At 40.5% G+C, this 20,034-nt stretch overlaps 1 protein-coding gene across 3 annotated transcripts; it reads left to right on the top strand.

Annotated features, from left to right (window-relative positions):
- Positions 1 to 2,438: 2,438 nt before the first annotated feature.
- Positions 2,439 to 4,960, top strand: LOC117362733. 3 transcript variants are annotated; one of them, XM_033949620.1, is made up of 3 exons: positions 2,439 to 2,706; positions 3,048 to 3,292; positions 3,975 to 4,112. In XM_033949620.1, exons 1-3 carry the CDS (start codon positions 2,485 to 2,487, stop codon positions 4,012 to 4,014), a joined length of 507 nt encoding a protein of 168 aa, XP_033805511.1. In that variant the 5' UTR covers positions 2,439 to 2,484; the 3' UTR covers positions 4,015 to 4,112. The 3 variants fall into 3 exon arrangements, with proteins under 3 accessions (XP_033805511.1, XP_033805510.1, XP_033805509.1); XM_033949619.1 differs by having other exon boundaries at positions 2,439 to 2,700; positions 3,048 to 4,960; XM_033949618.1 differs by having other exon boundaries at positions 3,048 to 4,960.
- The last annotated feature ends 15,074 nt before the right edge of the window (positions 4,961 to 20,034 follow it).

Below are 20,034 nucleotides of genomic sequence, written 5' to 3'. Positions count from 1 at the left end.
GATACGGATGGGACATACCTGGAGTCTGAGAGTTGTTTTTAGTAACAATGGCTGTTTAAGAAACCATCTTCTACCAAAAGGGGATCCTAATACCAAATAACAACTTTCTTTTTTTAAAAGGGGAACTAGAGTTCAGAAAGATAACTTGCACCTGGCGAGCCAGATTTAGTCAAAACAGGATATGGATGAATTAATCAAGAGAAGGGGGGAAAAGCAGGAAATGGTTTGTGATATGTTCATGTTTGAACACATAGACAAACCGGATCCTGACCATAATAATTTGAGCAAAAAAGTGCCTAACTTGTTTGTGACATGCTCATATTGGAGCACGTATACAAACTGGATCCTGACCATAATCTGGGCATAAAAAGACAGGCAGAACTCAGTGGAATTGGGACTTCTCCACTGCTGAAGAGCCGTGTGATGCTGATATGAGATGAATGCGCTGCCTCCGATGTTTCGCTGGTCCCCCGATACCGGAGTGATGATGCAATATATGGTAACAAATTATTGATTCCTTACTGCATGATTTCATTATTATAAAATTGTATGAATAAACCTATATTATGCTTTCAGTCATCTGTGTATGCTATTAATTTTCCCAGTCAGAGAGCTGGTGAGGGGAAGGGAAAGTGGGATATAGCATTACCCTAAGAATAATAGCAGTACATTAATTGGCGTAGTCGGCAGGATCTCCCTAAATAAGACCGAACAATGTTCCGGCGTAAGGAGAAATCTAAAAAAGAACCTGCAGGGATACCTGGCTGGACCGGGGACCCGTATGAAATAATAGCGGCAGAAATGGCCAATCATGGATTGGCGGAATCATGGAATAAGGAGTTAAGGGAATGTGAACCAAAGAATGTTGTACAAGTACTTGAAACAATCCCTGTGAAAACAGGTGAAGCAGTTACCCTGGCTCGAAGGAGTTGGGTGTTGGCCTCTGCATACCGTGGGGTGCACAAGCGGTTGCAGACGGCACTTTATGAGAAAGGGAGAGTAGAACAGAGTAGGTTAGAATTAGAGGGACGGTGTCTGGTGCTGGAATGTAATAGTAAATTATTAAAGGATAAACTGGAACATTATCAGGATGTAGCAGAAAGAGCAGCTGTAAAAGTGGCACAAAATAAGTATAAAAAAAGGAAAGGGAGGATTAGAAGGGATTGGGATGATTGCCCCGGGGGACCCCACTGTCCGGACCCTGAAATAGACCCGCCATCTGTAATATAAAGAATGCAGCCCATTACAAGAGGAAAGAGACAGTATGGAGATTTTCTTTGTCTGAACTGCTGAGATATTTGTCAAACACAGGTATCGATTTATGCTGTTGTAAATATTAGCTAGCAGAGGGATTTCAAATGTAGTAACTTGCAATTACCTTGTTAGCAGCAGGAGGATTTTTAGATTTTTAGAATGAAAACTTTACGAGCATACACAGGGAAATGTATGCTGTTTGGAGTTCCGATCAGCCGTGGGGAAAAGTTCTTGTTGTTTTTGATGTTCAAGAAACAAAGAAAGTTTGCGTATGTTGATTTAAGTTTAAAAGAGTTTTTCCAGTGTAGATCTGTGCTGTTAAGAATAATTAAGGTATTTTAGTAGTTTAGGAGCTGTTTGTCTGAAAGTTCTGTACGAGAACAAGGAAAAAAAAAATATGTTAATGTAGCCTGAATTTTTCCCTTGTTTCTTTATATTTTAAAAAGGTTATCAGAATGTTGAAAGAAAGGTAATGCAGGGTCAGAAGGAATCAGGATGTGATATTAAATGAGGTGGATTTTGCCATAAGTGAATGGATAAAAGAAGTTTGAACAGCTAGATGGGTTTTAACACTGAATTGTTATATTGGAATTGGAATGTGGGAGAAAGGTTTGTGAAATATGTTAAGGAAAAAAGTTTCCTTGCCTTTGTATCTCAGGGTTCAAATTAGTTTTGAATATGAATTTTTGTGCCCCTGCATGGTTTAAAAGTGTGCATTGCCCGAAATGTATGATTAGGGAGTAATTAAATTTAAATGCATTTTAAAATTAAATTGGGAAGTTTAAAATAAAAAGATTAACAAAAGTAGAGGTTAAGTACCTATACAATTAAAATAAATGTGAAACAAAAGGCTTGTTAACCTTGTTACCGGAAAAGAATAATTATAATAAACTTTTATGTAAGTGGATGAATTCGGAATTGAAATTTTGCTTACTTTTTACAAGTAAGCTCTTCAGGATAGGAACCTAATAAAGAATATGGATTGAGAATAATTCCCTGATGTTAGGAAAAAGACAGTCTAATTTTACCATGTAGAGAATGTGTCTGCCTGTTTAAATTTTCCTGTGGCCATATTTGGTACCACAGGACCCTGAAATAAGTCTATTTAATCTGTGTGTTTTGTGTTTCAGGAAAAAAAACCCTTTTTTGAATCTTTTCAACAATTCAACACAGAGACTGTGACTCTGCGATACAAGAACTAGTCATGTTTAACAGAGGGGAAAATGTTTCATGTGTTTCTTTTCTTTGTTCTTTTTGTTAATGACCATGTGCTTTCCTTCCAGGATTTACACTGACCCGCAGTACCACATTCCACCACTAGAGCTGTGGAGAACACAGAGAAAAATTCCGAAAGAACATTATGGGCAATTGGCAACCAGATCCAGCTATGCCTCAAAAGGAATAATTGTCTTGGGAGGGGTGATTGATGCTGACTATCAAGGGGAGGTTAGGGTAATACTAATTAACTTAGGTGCGGAGGATGTAATAATAGCACAGGGAGAAAGAATTGCACAACTGTTGCTAATTCCTATATATATAGCTCCGGTGAGAGAAACCACAGCCCCTACAGAATTGACGGTTAGGGGGGCAAAAGGGTTTGGATCCACAAATACTGTAAATGTTGGGGCCAAAATATGGATTAGCAACCGAAATGGTCCCCCTTCTCCCGCTGAGGTGATAGCAGTGGGACAAGACCGTACGCTATTGATAATGAGGCCTGGTGTAGAAAAATGGGAATATGTCCCACAGGAGAAATGTTACCTACGGGAGTAATACTGTGTTTAATTTTACAGGAAACCCTAATCGTCCTATGCGTATTCACAGTCCTTGGTATCGTATCTTTGGGTCACGTAGAAGGATGGACTCTGGCTAGGCGTCTGGTTTTGGATGACAATGCTCGATTTCAATGGGGATGGAGAAGTGCTACCAGCAGACGACAACAGGAAAAGTTTAGTTGTGAAAAAGGACAGAGATGTACAATAGCTAACATCACAACTAATGTGGACATATGGAAAGGCCCTCACAATGACAGAAGAGGGTATATCTTTTATGCCCTATATCAGAGTCAAGTAGTGGTAAATGTCACTGCCCATGTGTCACTTCTATGTTGCTTAAAGACTGTGTTCCCAGAATTAAATATGAAACAGAAATGGCAGGCAATACAAAATTGTAGCACCTGGAATGGAACTGTGTTGCATATGACATTAGAAGACCCCAAATATTTTGTATGTACTAATGCATCTCTTATTAAGAATCGTACTACATGGGCAGATTTTATTATCTTTGTAAATATAGATTCTGCAAAAATTGATCCAGGGCAGGTTAAACGATTACCGTCAACATGTGAAATGGTGGGTCAGCATGCGGAACAAACACGTGTACAATTTAAAATTACCTTTCCTCCCTCTAGTCGATGTAGATATAGGAGAGCCTGGTATGATACTATTTTGGGAGGATTTGGAACTATTACCGGGACAATAAACAGTTATGATATAGAATCTTTAGCAAATAGGCTGCATAACGCTGGAAGTAAAATTAATAATGCTTTAACTATACAAGCTAATTGGATGCCTACTATTTGGTACCCAATGACACTAGCAGCTGGCGTGGATAATGATATGTTAGATCTTTTTAATGCTAGCAATTCTCTAACCTTCCTTGTAGATACTAATATTACTCACATAATCAATTGGACTATATGTTCTTTGCAAACATTACAGCAGCAACAACAGAAAAATGTCTTTCAAACACAACTTTTGACAGCAAATGAACAAGTGTGGAGGACCGTCTTTTCTGATATAATCCGTGCAGGCCATTGGCTACAAATACCTAGTTCGGGGATAAGGTGTGAGGAAACCCTATGTCAGGGATATTTTACCATTTACAATGTAACCAAACAGAGTATAATGTGTAAATACATAGTGATGCCTTTACTAATTGGGTCGGCTCCTAATCAACACTTTTGGACCCCCACCTTTTATGGACAGGTGATAGATATGTATAATCGTACCCATGATTTAACTTTTTGTGATAACACTTTAAATGGAAAAGTTTGTAAATTACAATCTGCTGTATATGAGCCATGTTTATTGCAAAATACTGTAAACAAATGTGAATGGACTATTATGCCAATAACCTATAGGTATATGGTCGAAATAGCACCACAAGTGGTATGTGTAGTAACTGATCAACCAGTGATACCAGGAATGGCAGTGCCTTTTTCGGGATGTATTCATAACATTTCAGTATTACACTGGGAAAATGACACATTCATATTAACTTCCGATGTGGATAAGAATGTGGCTATCATTTGGAATAGCACTAAATGGGATGTTCCAAATTGGGATGTAAATTTGACCAGATTTAAGAACATATTAACTCAATCAACCAAAATACAGAGTGCCATCCGATACCTAAATCAAAGTATTATGGCTCATCAGCTTACCACCACTATTGCAGCAGACTCGATAGTGACAATAGGGTCAGGAATAGCTGATGCTACTTCACATCATTGGTGGGATATATTTTTAGGATACTCACCTTCAGCCAAAACGACTCTGGATTGGATCATCCATCCTCTGTTAATAGTTGTTATTCTGGTAATAATTTTATCTATCTGGAATTGTTATGTGGCATATGGCATTTGTTGTAAACAACAAAAAGTGATGATGGTTACATACAACACTCATTGTTAAGGACCGAATGTGATACGGATGGGACATACCTGGAGTCTGAGAGTTGTTTTTAGTAACAATGGCTGTTTAAGAAACCATCTTCTACCAAAAGGGGATCCTAATACCAAATAACAACTTTCTTTTTTTAAAAGGGGAACTAGAGTTCAGAAAGATAACTTGCACCTGGCGAGCCAGATTTAGTCAAAACAGGATATGGATGAATTAATCAAGAGAAGGGGGGAAAAGCAGGAAATGGTTTGTGATATGTTCATGTTTGAACACATAGACAAACCGGATCCTGACCATAATAATTTGAGCAAAAAAGTGCCTAACTTGTTTGTGACATGCTCATATTGGAGCACGTATACAAACTGGATCCTGACCATAATCTGGGCATAAAAAGACAGGCAGAACTCAGTGGAATTGGGACTTCTCCACTGCTGAAGAGCCGTGTGATGCTGATATGAGATGAATGCGCTGCCTCCGATGTTTCGCTGGTCCCCCGATACCGGAGTGATGATGCAATATATGGTAACAAATTATTGATTCCTTACTGCATGATTTCATTATTATAAAATTGTATGAATAAACCTATATTATGCTTTCAGTCATCTGTGTATGCTATTAATTTTCCCAGTCAGAGAGCTGGTGAGGGGAAGGGAAAGTGGGATATAGCATTACCCTAAGAATAATAGCAGTACAACAAGTCACTTAACTCTCCATTGTCTCAGATACAAAGTTCAGTTGTAAGCCCTCCATGAAAAGGATTATTGTACCTGAATATAATTTACTTTGATTTGAGCTAAATCCAAAATCTAGTATTAGGAATATTATGAAGTAATACAGAGCCTTAAAGTCATGCAGGATCTATAAAACAAATCTACCATACCAATATAGCACTTATTTCAAAGAGTCACACAACATGGGCCTACTAAGGGAAAGATAGCACTGTAAACATTTCAGTGGACACAAGAACATTCATATACCTACTAAACAAACTGGATTTGTACAGATTACATAGACATTCAATTTCACACAGACAGACCTTCACCAACCATGGGATAAGTATCTACAAACTAAAAATAGAAATATGTAGACAAATTATTAAATTAAAACCCCAAGAAGCTGGACTCTACAGTATAACATCAGAGCACTAGAAACAGTAATGTATTTCCTTTCTGTACTGTGCAAAACATAAAAATTATTTGAAATAAAAAAAAAATGCCATTGCATAGTTCAACTGCTTAAGAAGAACACATCTGTACCAGAATGAACCACAGGAAAACTAATCTTTAATCCTACAGGCAGCTATGGTAATAAAATATGTTGAATCTTGCCTCCAGTCTGAACTATAATCGGAAACAATAAAATCACCAGAAGGTTTCACAGGGAAAAAAGGAAGAAGCCAAAAACAAAAAGTGCTGGGTCCGCACCACTATTTTCTGATGTGTATCATATGGATTGATTTTATACCGACTGTATCACATGTATTTGTGAAGAACATTTGTTATTAAAAACTTTTAATCAAGAACATTGCATCCACGGTTCTTTTTGTTTCTGAACTATAATTTGAACAGGAACAATAACTACCACCAACAGAACCTGACATTGTACTGATACTATTATTATTTTATGAATTCTTTCTGTACCAGCTTTGTGACACTTCAGTGAATCTCTCAAGGCTACCGTATGAAGTCTTGGAAACCATTTTGAAAAAAAAATATTAACAGCAGCTACATCCACGACAGTGGCCAGAAAATAGTGGGGTTCATTCTTGCACCCAAAGAGGCAACTAGACCACCACAGAAGGGTCTACCATCACCACTATAATACCAGGTAATTTTTTTTTCTCTATTACCTTATCGATCTCTACTGCTAACCATGCACTAAATGGTTACCAAACAGCAATGTAGCTGTTTTAACCAACTAGTTCAGAACATACCTACTCTCCACCCTCAGATCCACTGCCAGAGATAAAAAAAAAATCAAATAGATTTTAGCTTATTGCTAGTGCATGCCAATGCCAAAATTACCACAGGGCACCTGAGCACACTTTGTAGTAATATATTTTAAGTTGTGATAAGAACACATTAGTGCTTACTGCAGCTTAGTAAAAGGATTCCTTAACGTCCTATATATTTTAGATAGTTGATAGAATGTTTTAGGGATGTGTGTTTTTTGGTGTGTGTGGTAGGTCTTTCCTCTTTGCTATGGCCTTCCTTTTGGGGTTTTATGACTGTTTTTTATATTTGTAAATTACCGTGTTCATGAATGCCCAGGTGGAATTGACAATTTTAATAAATTGTAAATGGTAGGCTTTCAAGAGACTGATACCCTGATGTTGCCTGGGGTGAAACATGGACTCACGTCAGCTTTTGATCTCTATGTTCTGCTGAATGAATTTCTGATAACTTGCTACTGATAAGCTAATGTTGATTATATGTTTTTGAGGAGAGGATTGCATATACCAAGTATGGATACTGGCAATAGAGGTGCATGAAGATCAGAATTATGAAGATATATATTAGAAATTAAAAATATATTTTTAATATAAAAATTAAGGTCTGAGAGATGATTGATGGTCCAAAAACGAATTTCTACATATTCAATTGTAACAGAACAATTAGAGTGTGAGGTGATGTAGTTTGAATATTGATATTTCCTATATAATTTCAAACAAATGCACATCTCTAAAAATTCCATAAAAAGGACACCAACATTTAGGCAACAAGAACACTTCTAAATGACCAAAATATTGGCATATATGAGCATATATGTGCATATACACATGAAAATGCCCGTATTCCTACTATGAGGGGGTGCTGAAAAGTTATCAGCCCAACCAAGAAGAGAATGATGTCAATCAATGACAAAATAAGATAACACTCTTTTCAGCAACTGTGGCATAAAAATGCTCAGAATTTTGGAAGTTGGTTGTTGGGCTGAGAACTTTTCAACACCCCCTCGAACATACTATTCTATAAAATGGCTCCTAAATGTGATGGTGTGTAGTTTGAAGGTGTGCGCATACATGGGCCAAGTCTGGGTGATGCATGAGCAGCGCACATAGACATACATATAAATTGTAGAATATTAGAATTGATGTGCATTTTTTTGCAATCTAGGCATGAGTATTTACATAGCTCTATGGCTGGCGTGAATGCACCTAAAATATGGGCACATATTTGTCCTGCTACACTATTATTCAATACAGAAAAGTAGGCATTTCCTTTCCAAATAGGTACCATCTTTGGGTATCCTTTTATAGAATTGCCCTCTACTGTCTCTCAGAGAAGCTTTCTAACCCACACTCACTACATCTTTGACTCTCCATCAAAAAAATCTCACTGATAGCTACATAAGGCTGTGCTTCTCAACTCTCTCCTGGAGGCAAACCTAGTCAATTTGGTTTTCAGGATTGACACAATGAATATTGTGATGAGTGACTGTCTTTGGCACTTCCCTATTCTCCCTCATCATGCTGATAGACAGGCTAAGCAGTGGCTTTAAAGTCAAAGGCTTTGTGGTAAGAAAAATCTAGCAGGAATCTCACAAGTATAAAAGGATAGAAGCAGTTTAAGTTTCAAGTTTAATAAAAAATTGATATACCACCTATCAATCTTCTAAGTGGTTTGTACATAATATTAGTACAACTATTAGTAAAATAGTAGTAAAAATAGTAAAATAGGGTAGGATTAATTTTACTATATGGTGGGTAACTGTGTGTACCATGTATAAGTATGAAAAGATGATGGCAGAACATTTGGGGAATAATTTCTTTTAAAGATGTATGGAGTCCATTGACTAATTTTATTGTATTATAATTAAAGTCATGTTTCTTTCCTTTTTTTTCTTTTCATTAAATTCATTGCATATCCAGGGTGGGTGGGTTGGAGGGGAGTGGGAAATATATTTTGAAAACTTTATTTATTCATTAAAATAATTGAAATTATTTTATATGTATTATTGTTCAAATAAGTTCAGGAGTGGAGAAATGATTGTTAATATAATAATTATATAGTTAATAATGTGTTTTGGTGCAGTTTTTCTGATATATCAATTGTATTACACTATTGAAGTTAGAAAATCAATAAAGATTAAAAAAAAACATACAGGACCTATTGGAATGATAGGATTAAGATAAAGAAGTACATTATAAAATAGGAGAGCCATATAGGGGAAATACAAAAGGAAGGGGGAGCTTATCTGATAACTAAAGCAGAAATGAAGATAATGTTTCATAAGGTAAGTGCATTAGTTTTCCTTTGAAATAATCTAGCATGGGTTCATCCTGTAGTTCTGGGGGTGAGTTCCAAAGAAAAGGGGCTGTATCAGAGAAGTTTGGTGTTCGTGTAGTGCTAATAATATGTAGAGATGGAATCATTAAGAGATTTTATGATTGTGATCTCAGCGTTCTAGCTGGGGTATGGGGAATTAGAAAATTGTTTAAGAACTTTGGATGGTTGTTATGCAGTGTTTTGAATTTTAAAACAGACCAGGGAAATGAACGCTTGACTTGAAGCCCAGGAAAGAGTAAAAATCCTGAGCTGGAATCCTATAGGAAAGGAGGAGATAAAGGAGTTCCAATAGTTCTCAGTGCCTGGGAAAATCTAGACCAAGGAAACCTAGGTAAGCTGGAGGTATGTTACAGGCAGTGGTGTAGTAAGTGCAGGGGATGAACTGCCCCAGGTGCCTTCTCTCTGCCCCCACATACCTCTTTAAATGTTCATTGGCTCAAACAGCATCTTCTACTCGCCGCTCGTCCTGGAGATGGCTTCTTTCTGATATTACTTCCTGGTCACAGGACCAGGATGTGATGTCATAAGGAAGCCAACACCGGTGTGAGCAGCAAGTTGAAGATACAGCTTGCACCGGTGAACATTTCAAGAGGTACTTGGGGGGGGGGGTTATCAAAAATTGAGAAAGAGTTGGGGGTGCCCAAGAAGTGAAACAGAGTATGGGGGACACCTAAGCAGCAGGGAAGAGTGGGGGGTACACGGCATGGCAATGTTAGGCCCTGGGTACCAACCTCCTTTGTTACGACATTGGTCACATTCCAGAACCTTCCTTTCTAGCACATAAAAATCAGTTTGCCAAGAACGGGAAGGAGAACTAGAAGAAATGGCCTTCTGTACAGAGTTAATGGGGGAAAAGAAGCCTGCTTAGAAATGTTGCCTAAAGAACCTTTAGCAAGTAATAACTTACAAGTGGAGCATATAATTCAGCAAGGCCAGACATTTAACGAGAGGTACTAAATACCTGTTTCAGAAGGATGCTAAAAGCTGAGAAAGAGATCAACTCAATGTTTTCTTTTAATTACCAGCCAGGAGTGAAGGATGGTTCTGAAAAGAGTTAAAAGAGGATTGGTAGCATCCAGGCTGTGGAGGCTGTTAGGCTAAAGATTCCTATTCCTTGATTAAAGCAGTCAGCCATATTACCTGTTGGAACCATGGTTGCCAGAACTCAGGAGTGTAAATTTGTATATGGTAATGATTCTAACAAGGCTATGTTCTTTATGAAAGAGAGAAATTTAAGAAGTTCTAGAAGTTGAGGATTCAGTTAAAGCTCCCAAGAAGGGCTGATCAGCTTCCAGAAGAGGACTTGAGATTTTATGGGAATTCACCCCAAGTTTACCAGTATTCAAATTTATGATCTAGAAGATAACTTTTTCTCGTCCAGCACCTACCCCTTATTCCTGAAAGGTTGGCCTGAGGTCTCATATCAATAGGCATAAGATAGGTTGCATCTAATTGATTTCCAGTATATGAAGATTTTTCTAGTGCATATTCATTATAGTAATCCTGAATAATTTAATTTTAAGGTGGACACCAATATCAGTTCAAGAATCTGGGTCTAAGTATACATACAAAGCTTCTGATTTTAGGCTTTAACTGATAAATATCAAACAAGGCTGATGTTATGTAATGGCTGAAATTATGGAGTGTAATAAAAGTCATTATTTCATTTTATAAATATTTTCATGAGAAATCATGTGTTTCCCTTATCAGAGTACTTTTACTCTAGGTCGACAGTTTTCAAAGCCTTTGCTTAATATTCATCCAAATTTGTTTATCCACAGTATTTCAGTTACACTGAAAATTTAACCTTGTTGGTTATCTCACTGACATGATTTCTGAACCTTTATAATGGACAACAAACCTTATCATAGAAACAATCAAACTGTAAACTGCCCAGATGGTATCTCAGATGAGCAATACATCAAAAAGTAATAAACTTGGAACTTGAAAAGGAAAAATCTCTTTGCACTTAATTTTATTGGTGCCTATAATAGTAGTAAGAAAGGGAAGGAAGCCCACTGGATCTAAATTTTCCCTCATGGTTCCTCCAGATTGGGGGTGATTGCAATGCATACAGGCATTTTAGCAAATCTAGTCCTCACATATTATGGCGCTAAGTGACTTTACAAAACAGTACTTTGTGAGGAAAAAAAAAGCAAACTAGCAGAAGACATGTTTATGCAAGTTTTAAACAAGAATGAGTGGCCATGGGGATTGTTCAGGCTCCGCCTACTGTGACATCATAGTTTGGCTCAAATTCAAATCCAAGAGGGCAGCACAGGAGAAGACTGTGAACTGTGTTGTGCGGTTTGGATTTGTGACCTCCTGCGGTGAGCTTTGCACTTTAGATTGGACTTTTTCCAGCTGGTTCCCTGTGCTGTTTGAGAATCAGCTCCGATCCCCATAGGGAGGAGCGATGGCAAATCGGCCGAAAGCCGTTGCCATTAGCAGCCGGGGGGTGGGGGGGGGCGGAGAAAGGGGGGGGTAGATAAGAGAGGAGTGGGAGGGAGGACGCATCCTTTTCGGCGACGCAAGAGCTTAGAGAAGGAGGCAGCATTTCCATCTCCATAGCTCCACCGCCACCCAGCTTCCTTCGAAAACCTCAGAAGATTATAACAAGCTACATAACAATATATAAATATCACTAATCAACTCACTAGGTAAGATCTCGTAGTTTGTGGCGTCCACGCGGCAACGGACCTCATTCAGCGGGTGTACCCCTGTAGGCTCGTCGTCGGTCCGACTACCGCGTCGAGAAGGGGTGCTACACTCCCTAGCGCGCGGGTTGCAGGCCTCGGATCTGGGGGGGGGGGGGCGGAGCAGGGCGGGTCGCCCCGCACGTGCGTGCTGGTCTGCCTGCCCGGGAGCGTCGCGCCTTTCAGTCTGCTTGGATTCCTGCCCTCGGCCGGTTTTTCTCCCCTCCTCCCATGCCGCGGGCCGCGTTGGGGCCAGCGGCTTGCGGTGCCAAAACGCACCGGACCGGCGCTCCCCTCCTCCCTGGCGGGCCGCTTGGGGGCTAGCGGCTCGCGGCACCGACCACACCAGACGGGCGCTCCCCTCCTCCCAGGCCGCGGGCCGCGTTGGGGCCAGCGGCTCGCGGCACAGAACGCACCGGACCGGCGCTCCCCTCCTCCCAGGCCGCGGGCCGTGTTAGGGCCAGCGGCTCGCGGCGCAGAACGCACGGACCGGCGCTCCCCTCCATCGGCTCGTGTCACCGACCGCACCAGACCGGCGCTGGGAGCGCGAGCAGGCTTCCCTCCCTGACCGCCGCCTCCCGATTTCCCTCGATTACTTAGTTATGATTCTACAGGTTCTACCAAAAGTATGCCGCGATGCATACGAGGTGACGCTGTTCCGGTGTGCCTATTGCCTGGCTTTTCATGGCGCCCTACGCGTCAGTGAACTGGTCCCAGACTCCAAACGTCCAGGAGCGTTAGGAGGCATGTTACTAGCCAACGTCCATTTCACAGAGACCTCCTTATCCATCAAGATACCTAGATCAAAAACCGACCAACTAGCCAGAGGCGCCTGGCTATCATTACCACCCTCTAACGATCTACGTGCTTGCCCAATACACAATTTTCTACGTTATATGGCCCTCAGGCCCATTGCACCCGGCCTTCTCTTGTTACATTACGACGGGTCTCCGCTGTCCCGTTTTCAATTTGCAAGAATTTTGCAACTCTCCATGCTTCATCTAGGTATGCAAAACAAACATTTCCGCACGCACTCCTTTCGCATAGGAGCAGCAACCACCGCGGCAGACCAGGGTCTCTCAGACAATCAGATAAAAGTCTTGGGGAGATGGAAGTCTGCTGCTTTCCGAAAATACATCCGTCTACCCCTTCCTCACTAATCGATATTCTACTAACTCTTCTCCCATTGCAGGTTCTCCGAAGCACATCTGGATCTGCGGCCACTCCTTCGTGCATTGGGCCAAGAGAAGAACTCAGGTGAGACCTGGGGGTATTAATCTCGGCTTCCCGATGTCCGAAGCAGTGGTCACGTGGATGGGTACAAGGGGAATGCTATGGGATCAGTTCATGCCATCCATTCAATGGGCGCTACGGTCCCACTGCAGTCCTCACACAATCATCCTACACTTGGGAGGGAACGATATCACATCCACGAACAGCGTCCTGCTAGTGAAGAGAATGCAGCACGACTGTTTGTCTTTAGCCTCCATGCTGCCCCATACCACGTTAATGTGGTCGCAAATAATACCGCGATTAGTTTGGAAAGGGGCTAGATCCCACTCAGCGGTAGAGAGAACGCGCAAAAAAATAAATAAATGGATGTGCAAATTCATGCCTACCATCAGAGGACTCTGCATAATACAGGACCTGCTAGAGGACGGCTGTCCGGGCTTGTACCGACCGGATGGGGTACACCTCTCCGATATCGGGCTAGACATATTCCTCAGTACCCTACAGGATGGCATAGAAGCGCTGCTGATACGTCCCGGGCCCAGGCCGCAGCCATGACACTTGGGGGGAACCCGCGATAAGCGAGGTTTCGCTATTCACGGGTAGTGGAAGGTAAGCACAGCATATGTCTAAAAGGCATACATATGGGCAGTGTTAAGAAATAGGGCACGTCACCTTGCTTGGACGGCAGGGAGGCCAGGCCAGGAGCTTCACTGCAACCGAACACTGATGAGAGGACACCTCCTTGAACGGGAAGGGTCCGGCGAGCCGGGGAAGCTTGTACGGCCCCCCACATCGTGCAGGGAGATAGGCATATGCTGTGCGGCTGTTGTTAGGTTATGTTGTTATGTTATGTTGTTATGTTATGTTATGTTTTGTTCATCAGTTGCAGATAAGTAATGTTATATTGCACTTATGGCTGCGGCCTAATAAATTCCACTATGAGTTGAAATTGTCTGAGTGTCATTTGTACTTGGTCCTACCTGTGTGGGAGAGCAACAAGTGCTGAGTGCACGATTTGCCTCCTGCAGGACACTGTTCAAGCTCCATAAATTAATATAGGAACTTGGTAACCAAAGGTGAAACTGGGGGTGGAGCTTGGTCCCCCAAACAAAAAGCATTCTAGTGACCCTGAGAGACGAGGGAGGAGATAAGGCACTAGATGGGGTAGGGAGTTGGAGCAGGGAAGAGAAAAGGGGAGATGCTGGATGGGTAGGAGGCACTGAGTAATAAGCTGCAGGTGAGGGGGTAACAGAAAACCTAGTACTGGTCCTCTTGATCCAGTCCAGATTTTATCCCATTACATGCAGAGATGTGTAGTCTTGCTTTTCTTAGGGAATCCAGTTTATAAATCAGAACTACAAGCCCCTGCAAGTTCATACATTCAAGCAGTGGCAGGAGGCACACCTATATATTTACACCAACTCTGGAGTAGATCTAAATAAACACATGTACTGCATGCTTGCTGGGTTACAAAAAAATGCCTTTTGGAGCACTTGCTGTGCTTTATGCACATCTCAGAGTACACCTGGGATTGTTCATGGCATATGGCATCAAATTTTGCATAATGTGCTTTTAATGAACAGCATCTGGTTTTGCACCTAGAAAGCCTTTGTAGCTTTATCCTAAAAAGTAGGTATCAAAGACCATATCAATGCCATGATTTGTGGGAACAGTATCTCAGCAATGATTGTACATTTTATGAAACAACACAATAAATATATGATACCATTCCCTATTTTGGAATAAATGTTGAAAAAAATAAACATGAAGGTAGGCTTTCATGACAGTGAATATTCAAAGTAAACATGTCACATTCAATGGAGTCTGAAATCAATACTTCTTCCAAACTTTATTTGGGTGAGGGCAAAGAAAGGTAAATACTTTTAAAATGTAATTTTTTCAGTAATTATTCATTTATTACTTATTTATTTAAAATTGGTTACAGACCAGTTGTGTGGGTCCATGTTGCTGCTACTAATTCCATAGTACTTTGCAAACCTAGAAGTTTAGGTTGTGGGATTGTAAAGATTGTAGCATAAATGGTGTTATGAATGAGAGCTTCCTGTTCCTTGTTTGGTGTAGTGGAATTATGGGCGGAGTTATATGCAGTGATTGACATTAAAGCATGATGACACTGACAGATTGACCAAGTATGAGAAAAGTGTGGCAGTGAAAAGAGCTGGCAGCGATCAGGGAATTTAAGATTGAGGTCAGAATCTTACTCTTCCTTTAGATGCTGAAACTCACAATGGGGCTCTTGCTTGATAGAGGCTAGAGCTAGAATAGTTTTCTATTTGTAAAATAACAACAACATGGAAGTAGAACTCTATACAGGGAAGGTATATGTGTGCATTTGTGTATTGTAATGTGAAGTAAGTAGGGAGAAATTGTGTGAATACAGATAGAGGGTGCCCTGTTTTAGTTGTGACTTAGGAAAAAATGTATGCAATTGATTTTGAAACTGTGAAATCTGTGATAAGCGGAAATGTTTGATTGATAGGGTTGAATGTAAGAGCTGCCATGGGATTTAAATGCTTTCCAAGAGATGCAGTGAGTGAATGATATTAATTAATTTGTGCATTGTGTGAAAAGACGTTCTGACCCATGGCTTTAGTGTCAGACACTGATTAGGGATGTTTAATTAAAGCAGTGAGCTCCAGCAAAAATATCTCCATGTAAGGAAAAGTGGCTGAACCTATGGGCAGGCAAACCCCTATGGAAAAAGCTCATAAGGCACGTAAAGGAAAGAAAGCAGCTGAATTTAGAATATTAGTGGGTAGAAAGAAATGGAGTGCTAAAAGTGAGAGTGGATGGGTGTGCATGCGTGCAAGTGCATATGTCATTAATAAGTATTAAAAAGATGTTGTTTCACGGATGCCAAGTTACACAGTTCCAGGCTGGAGACTTTTTGGCCAATCCTGGTTTTGAACTTGCACCATACCATTGTACTGTTCTTGTATTGTACTGCTGTGGTGGTCTGAAGTTTTTTTGTTATAAATAAACAATTGCAAAAAAAAAAAAAAAATCTGATTAAAAAAAAAAAATCATTATTTTAATTATCTATTTAGGTTGTAGACGAATATCTGCACGGTGCCTAGTGATGCCTAAGTCGAGGTACCCTTTAACACCTAACAACACTTACCTGAAAAGTAGGCATGGTTAGTGGCAGAGAATGGGTGTGGTTGACTTAGACGTCACTAGGCATCTGACAAGGAAATTAATGGAATTTACCTCAAGAATGCCTAGTGATGCCTAGATCTGCTTAGGTGCCTCTAGGCATGATTCTATAAAGGATGCCTAGCAGTTGATTGAAAACCACACGGAACAACGCCTACAAGTTATGCACCACTAGGCACCATTTATAGAATCAGCCCCTAAGGGCCTGATTCTGTAAGTGGTGCCTGTCGTGACAGATGCCTACACGTGTCTCAATGAGAATCCAGGCCTTTATGCTCCCATGACTTGCAAAATAAAAATGCTTTAAAAATGGTGCACAAAATCTGAGCTTAGCATATCCTAGCACAGGTCTTTCCCACATGCTAAACCCAGATTTTACTGTAGTTTAGTAACAAGGCCCTAAAGCGCTAAGTTCTACTAAAGTGAGTAGAGAAAATTGAGGTATTTAAAAAAGTAAATAAATAACTTATCTGATATTTAAATTCTCTTGTCTCTGCTTCAAATCAATCTTTGGTCTGGCCCCTATGTACTTGGTCTCCCACTTCAATCTGGGTTGTACTATCAGGCCCTCACGTAAAATCCACTTATTTACACACCCAACAATAAAGGCCTGCCGTTACAAAAGATTCCTGGACAGAACTCTAGCCTTCCAGGCAGGTAAACTGAACGACTGGCTGGGTAACATTATCATGCTCTCCTCTTCCTATCAAGGCTTCAGAAAATTAGTAAAAACGAAACTGTTCAATTGATTTGTCACCTAAGAATTTGTTGTTCATTATCTCTCTTATTCTGTATACCAGTTCATAGCTATGTCACTGACTGTCCAGTTCTTCTTATTTGTACTTGCTTTCAGTGTACTTTTATTCAACGATTCTATATTGTAACTTATCGCTGACTGTCCAGCGCCTCTTATTTGTACTTGCTTCCAGTGTACTTGTATTCATTGATTCTATTTTGTAACTTATCGCTGACTGTCCAGCTCCTCTTGTTGTAAACCACCTCGAACTACCATGGCTTTGGCGGTATATAAGAAAATAAATAATTATTATTATTATTATCTAGATAATTGCAATTTTCACAATTTTTGTCTTGAAGAATTATTCGCCGATGACGCCAAACTGAGTAATGTAGTGGGCAAATGCACAACAGACGAAGATTCAGTGCCCGACAACATGATGCACGACCTACTCCTACTGGAGCGATGGTCTAGGACATGGCAACTCAACTTCAATGCCAAAAAATGCAAAGTTATGCACCTGGGCAGCCAGAATCCATGCAAGTCTTATACCCTTAATGGCGAGATCCTAGCAAAAACGGTAGCAGAACGAGACTTGGGGGTAATCGTCAGTGAGGACATGAAGTCTGCCAATCAAGTGGAGCAGGCTTCGTCCAAGGCAAGACAAATCATGGGCTGCATACGAAGGGGTTTCGTCAGTCGTAAGGCGGAAGTCATTATGCCATTGTATAGATCCATGGTGAGGCCCCACCTGGAATACTGTGTGCAATTCTGGAGGCCGCATTATTGCAAGGATGTGTTGAGACTGGAGTCGGTGCAAAGAATGGCCACCCGGATGGTTTCGGGACTCAAAGATCTACCATACGAAAAACGGCTTGACAAATTACAGCTATACTCGCTCGAGGAGCGCAGAGAGAGGGGGGACATGATCGAGACGTTCAAGTATCTTACGGGCCGCATCGAGGCGGAGGAAGATATCTTCTTTTTCAAGGGTCCCACGACAACAAGAGGGCATCCGTTGAAAATCAGGGGCGGGAAACTACGAGGTGACACCAGGAAATTCTTTTTCACTGAAAGAGTGGTTGATCGCTGGAATAGTCTTCCACTACAGGTGATTGAGGCCAGCAGCGTGCCTGATTTTAAGGCCAAATGGGATCGGCACATGGGATCTATTCACAGGGCAAAGGTAGGGGAGGGACATTAAGGTGGGCAGACTAGATGGGCCGTGGGCCCTTATCTGCCGTCTATTTCTATGTTTCTATGTTTCTATGTTTCTATGAATGATGATTCCAAAGGTAAATTAATTTGTAAAAAAATAAAATAAAATGCTGCTGTTGTTTTTTTTAACAGAAGTAAAAACAGTTGTGAGGTGTGTTTTTTCTGAAACTGATATAACACTAGCAAATTCTTTACTACATAATTTTGAATGACAACTTAAAGGCCCTCTTTCATGAAGCCACGTTAGAGTTTTTATCAAGAGCCACAGCGGTATTAGCTCCAACACTCATAGGAATTCTATGAGCGTCAGAGCTTTTACCACCATGGCCAGCATTAAAAAAACAATGTGACTTCATAAATTTGCCTGTTTTCTCACCTCCATCTCTGAGGCCACAATACTGAGAGAATATGAGGAGGTGCTGAAAAGTTCTCATATGGTTCAATCAATAATCTGAAACAATGTGAAAACAGAGAATTTTGTTTCTACAAATTTGCACTTAACCAAATAAGATAACGCTCTTTTCAGCTACAGTACCAAAATAACACTCAGAATTTAGGAAGTTGGTTGGTTGGGCTGAGAACTTTTCAGCATCCCTTCCTAGTGTTTAAAGTATAAGGATTCCGTTTCTCATAGAAATGGAGTTAAACAGCACTGTGACTAAAATAGGGGAAGGGGGGGAAGGAGGGGGGACTTTCTTTAATTTTCCAGTGTAAATGATCAGGCTCCTTACATCATAAATGACATTTTTAACTAACTGTACCACCATTGCAGCGTTTTGTGTTGAATTTGGATGGGCTTACTCACCTCTCCAAATCTAAGCTCCTGGCGACTTTACACAGGTAGAATAGGTATATCTTTGTCCATGATGTTTTGCACTTGAAATAAAAGTGGGTGAAGCAATTTGCCCAAGATCACAAGGAGTTTCAGTGAGAAAGAGTAGGCTTCGAACCCTTGCTTCCCTGCCTCTTGGCCTGTACTTTCTGATTATACTGTAGATATGCTTATACTGTAGATATGAGCTATCCCCCTCTTTTGTAAAACTGTAATGCGTTTTTTAGCGCCAGCTGCAGCAGTAACAGCCCCAATGCTCATAGAATTCCTATGAGCATCGGAGCTGTTACTGCTGCGGCTGGCGCTATGGTTTTGTAAAAGGGAGGTTATATATTGCTCCTTATGTCTCAAAAAATAATAATTAGTGAAAACACAAATATTCTTTGCTTTTATTCCTCCATCTAGAATAGTATAAAAAACAAATTGTTTAAAATCATCTTACTGCAAGAATCAATTGATTGAATAAATAGGCTGCTAAGAAATGTTTGAATCCAAGCCTAATCTTTAATTTGTTTCACCTTAACTTCTCTTATGAATGTATTACCTAGTGTTATCTGTGGAAGTATGTTCCATCTTAAAAGGTGGACTCCATATTCAAAGTGCTTGGAAGATCTTTTCTATTTCCCTGCCTTCATACTGTCTCTTCAGCTGAAGCTGTAAAGTGCCTACACTTCTATACCAACACACTACGCCTGTAGCAAATAAAGCTCAAGCTATCGTGATTTCTACTTGCTCATTTTTTTTTCCTTTCCTATGCATCAAGTTTACTACGCTCTCCCCTCAAAGTCCTCTGTTAATTGATGTGCCCATGGCTATTGGTTGAAGTTCTCTGTTGATTTGCATGAACGGAGGGAGGAGTGTCTCTGCTGCTCGCACACCAGGAACCGAATGAGTGCAGTTTCTTTGGGACTGAACT

Source organism: Geotrypetes seraphini, chromosome 6 (genome assembly GCF_902459505.1).
Source record: "Geotrypetes seraphini chromosome 6, aGeoSer1.1, whole genome shotgun sequence".
In the NCBI taxonomy this organism is placed as follows: Eukaryota; Metazoa; Chordata; class Amphibia; order Gymnophiona; family Dermophiidae; genus Geotrypetes; species Geotrypetes seraphini.
The sequence above is the reverse complement of the archived record's forward strand: the minus strand, read 5'-3'. Positions and strand labels throughout refer to the sequence as shown.

Excerpts from the sequence above, each read along its gene's own strand:
- LOC117362733 (XM_033949618.1), top strand. The coding sequence starts at position 2,485 with ATGTGTTTCTTTTCTTTGTTCTTTTTGTTAATGACCATGTGCTTTCCT. Across the intron at positions 2,707-3,047 it reads ACTATCAAGGGGAGGTTAGG|GAAACCCTAATCGTCCTATG; the intron begins GTAATACTAATT and ends TTAATTTTACAG.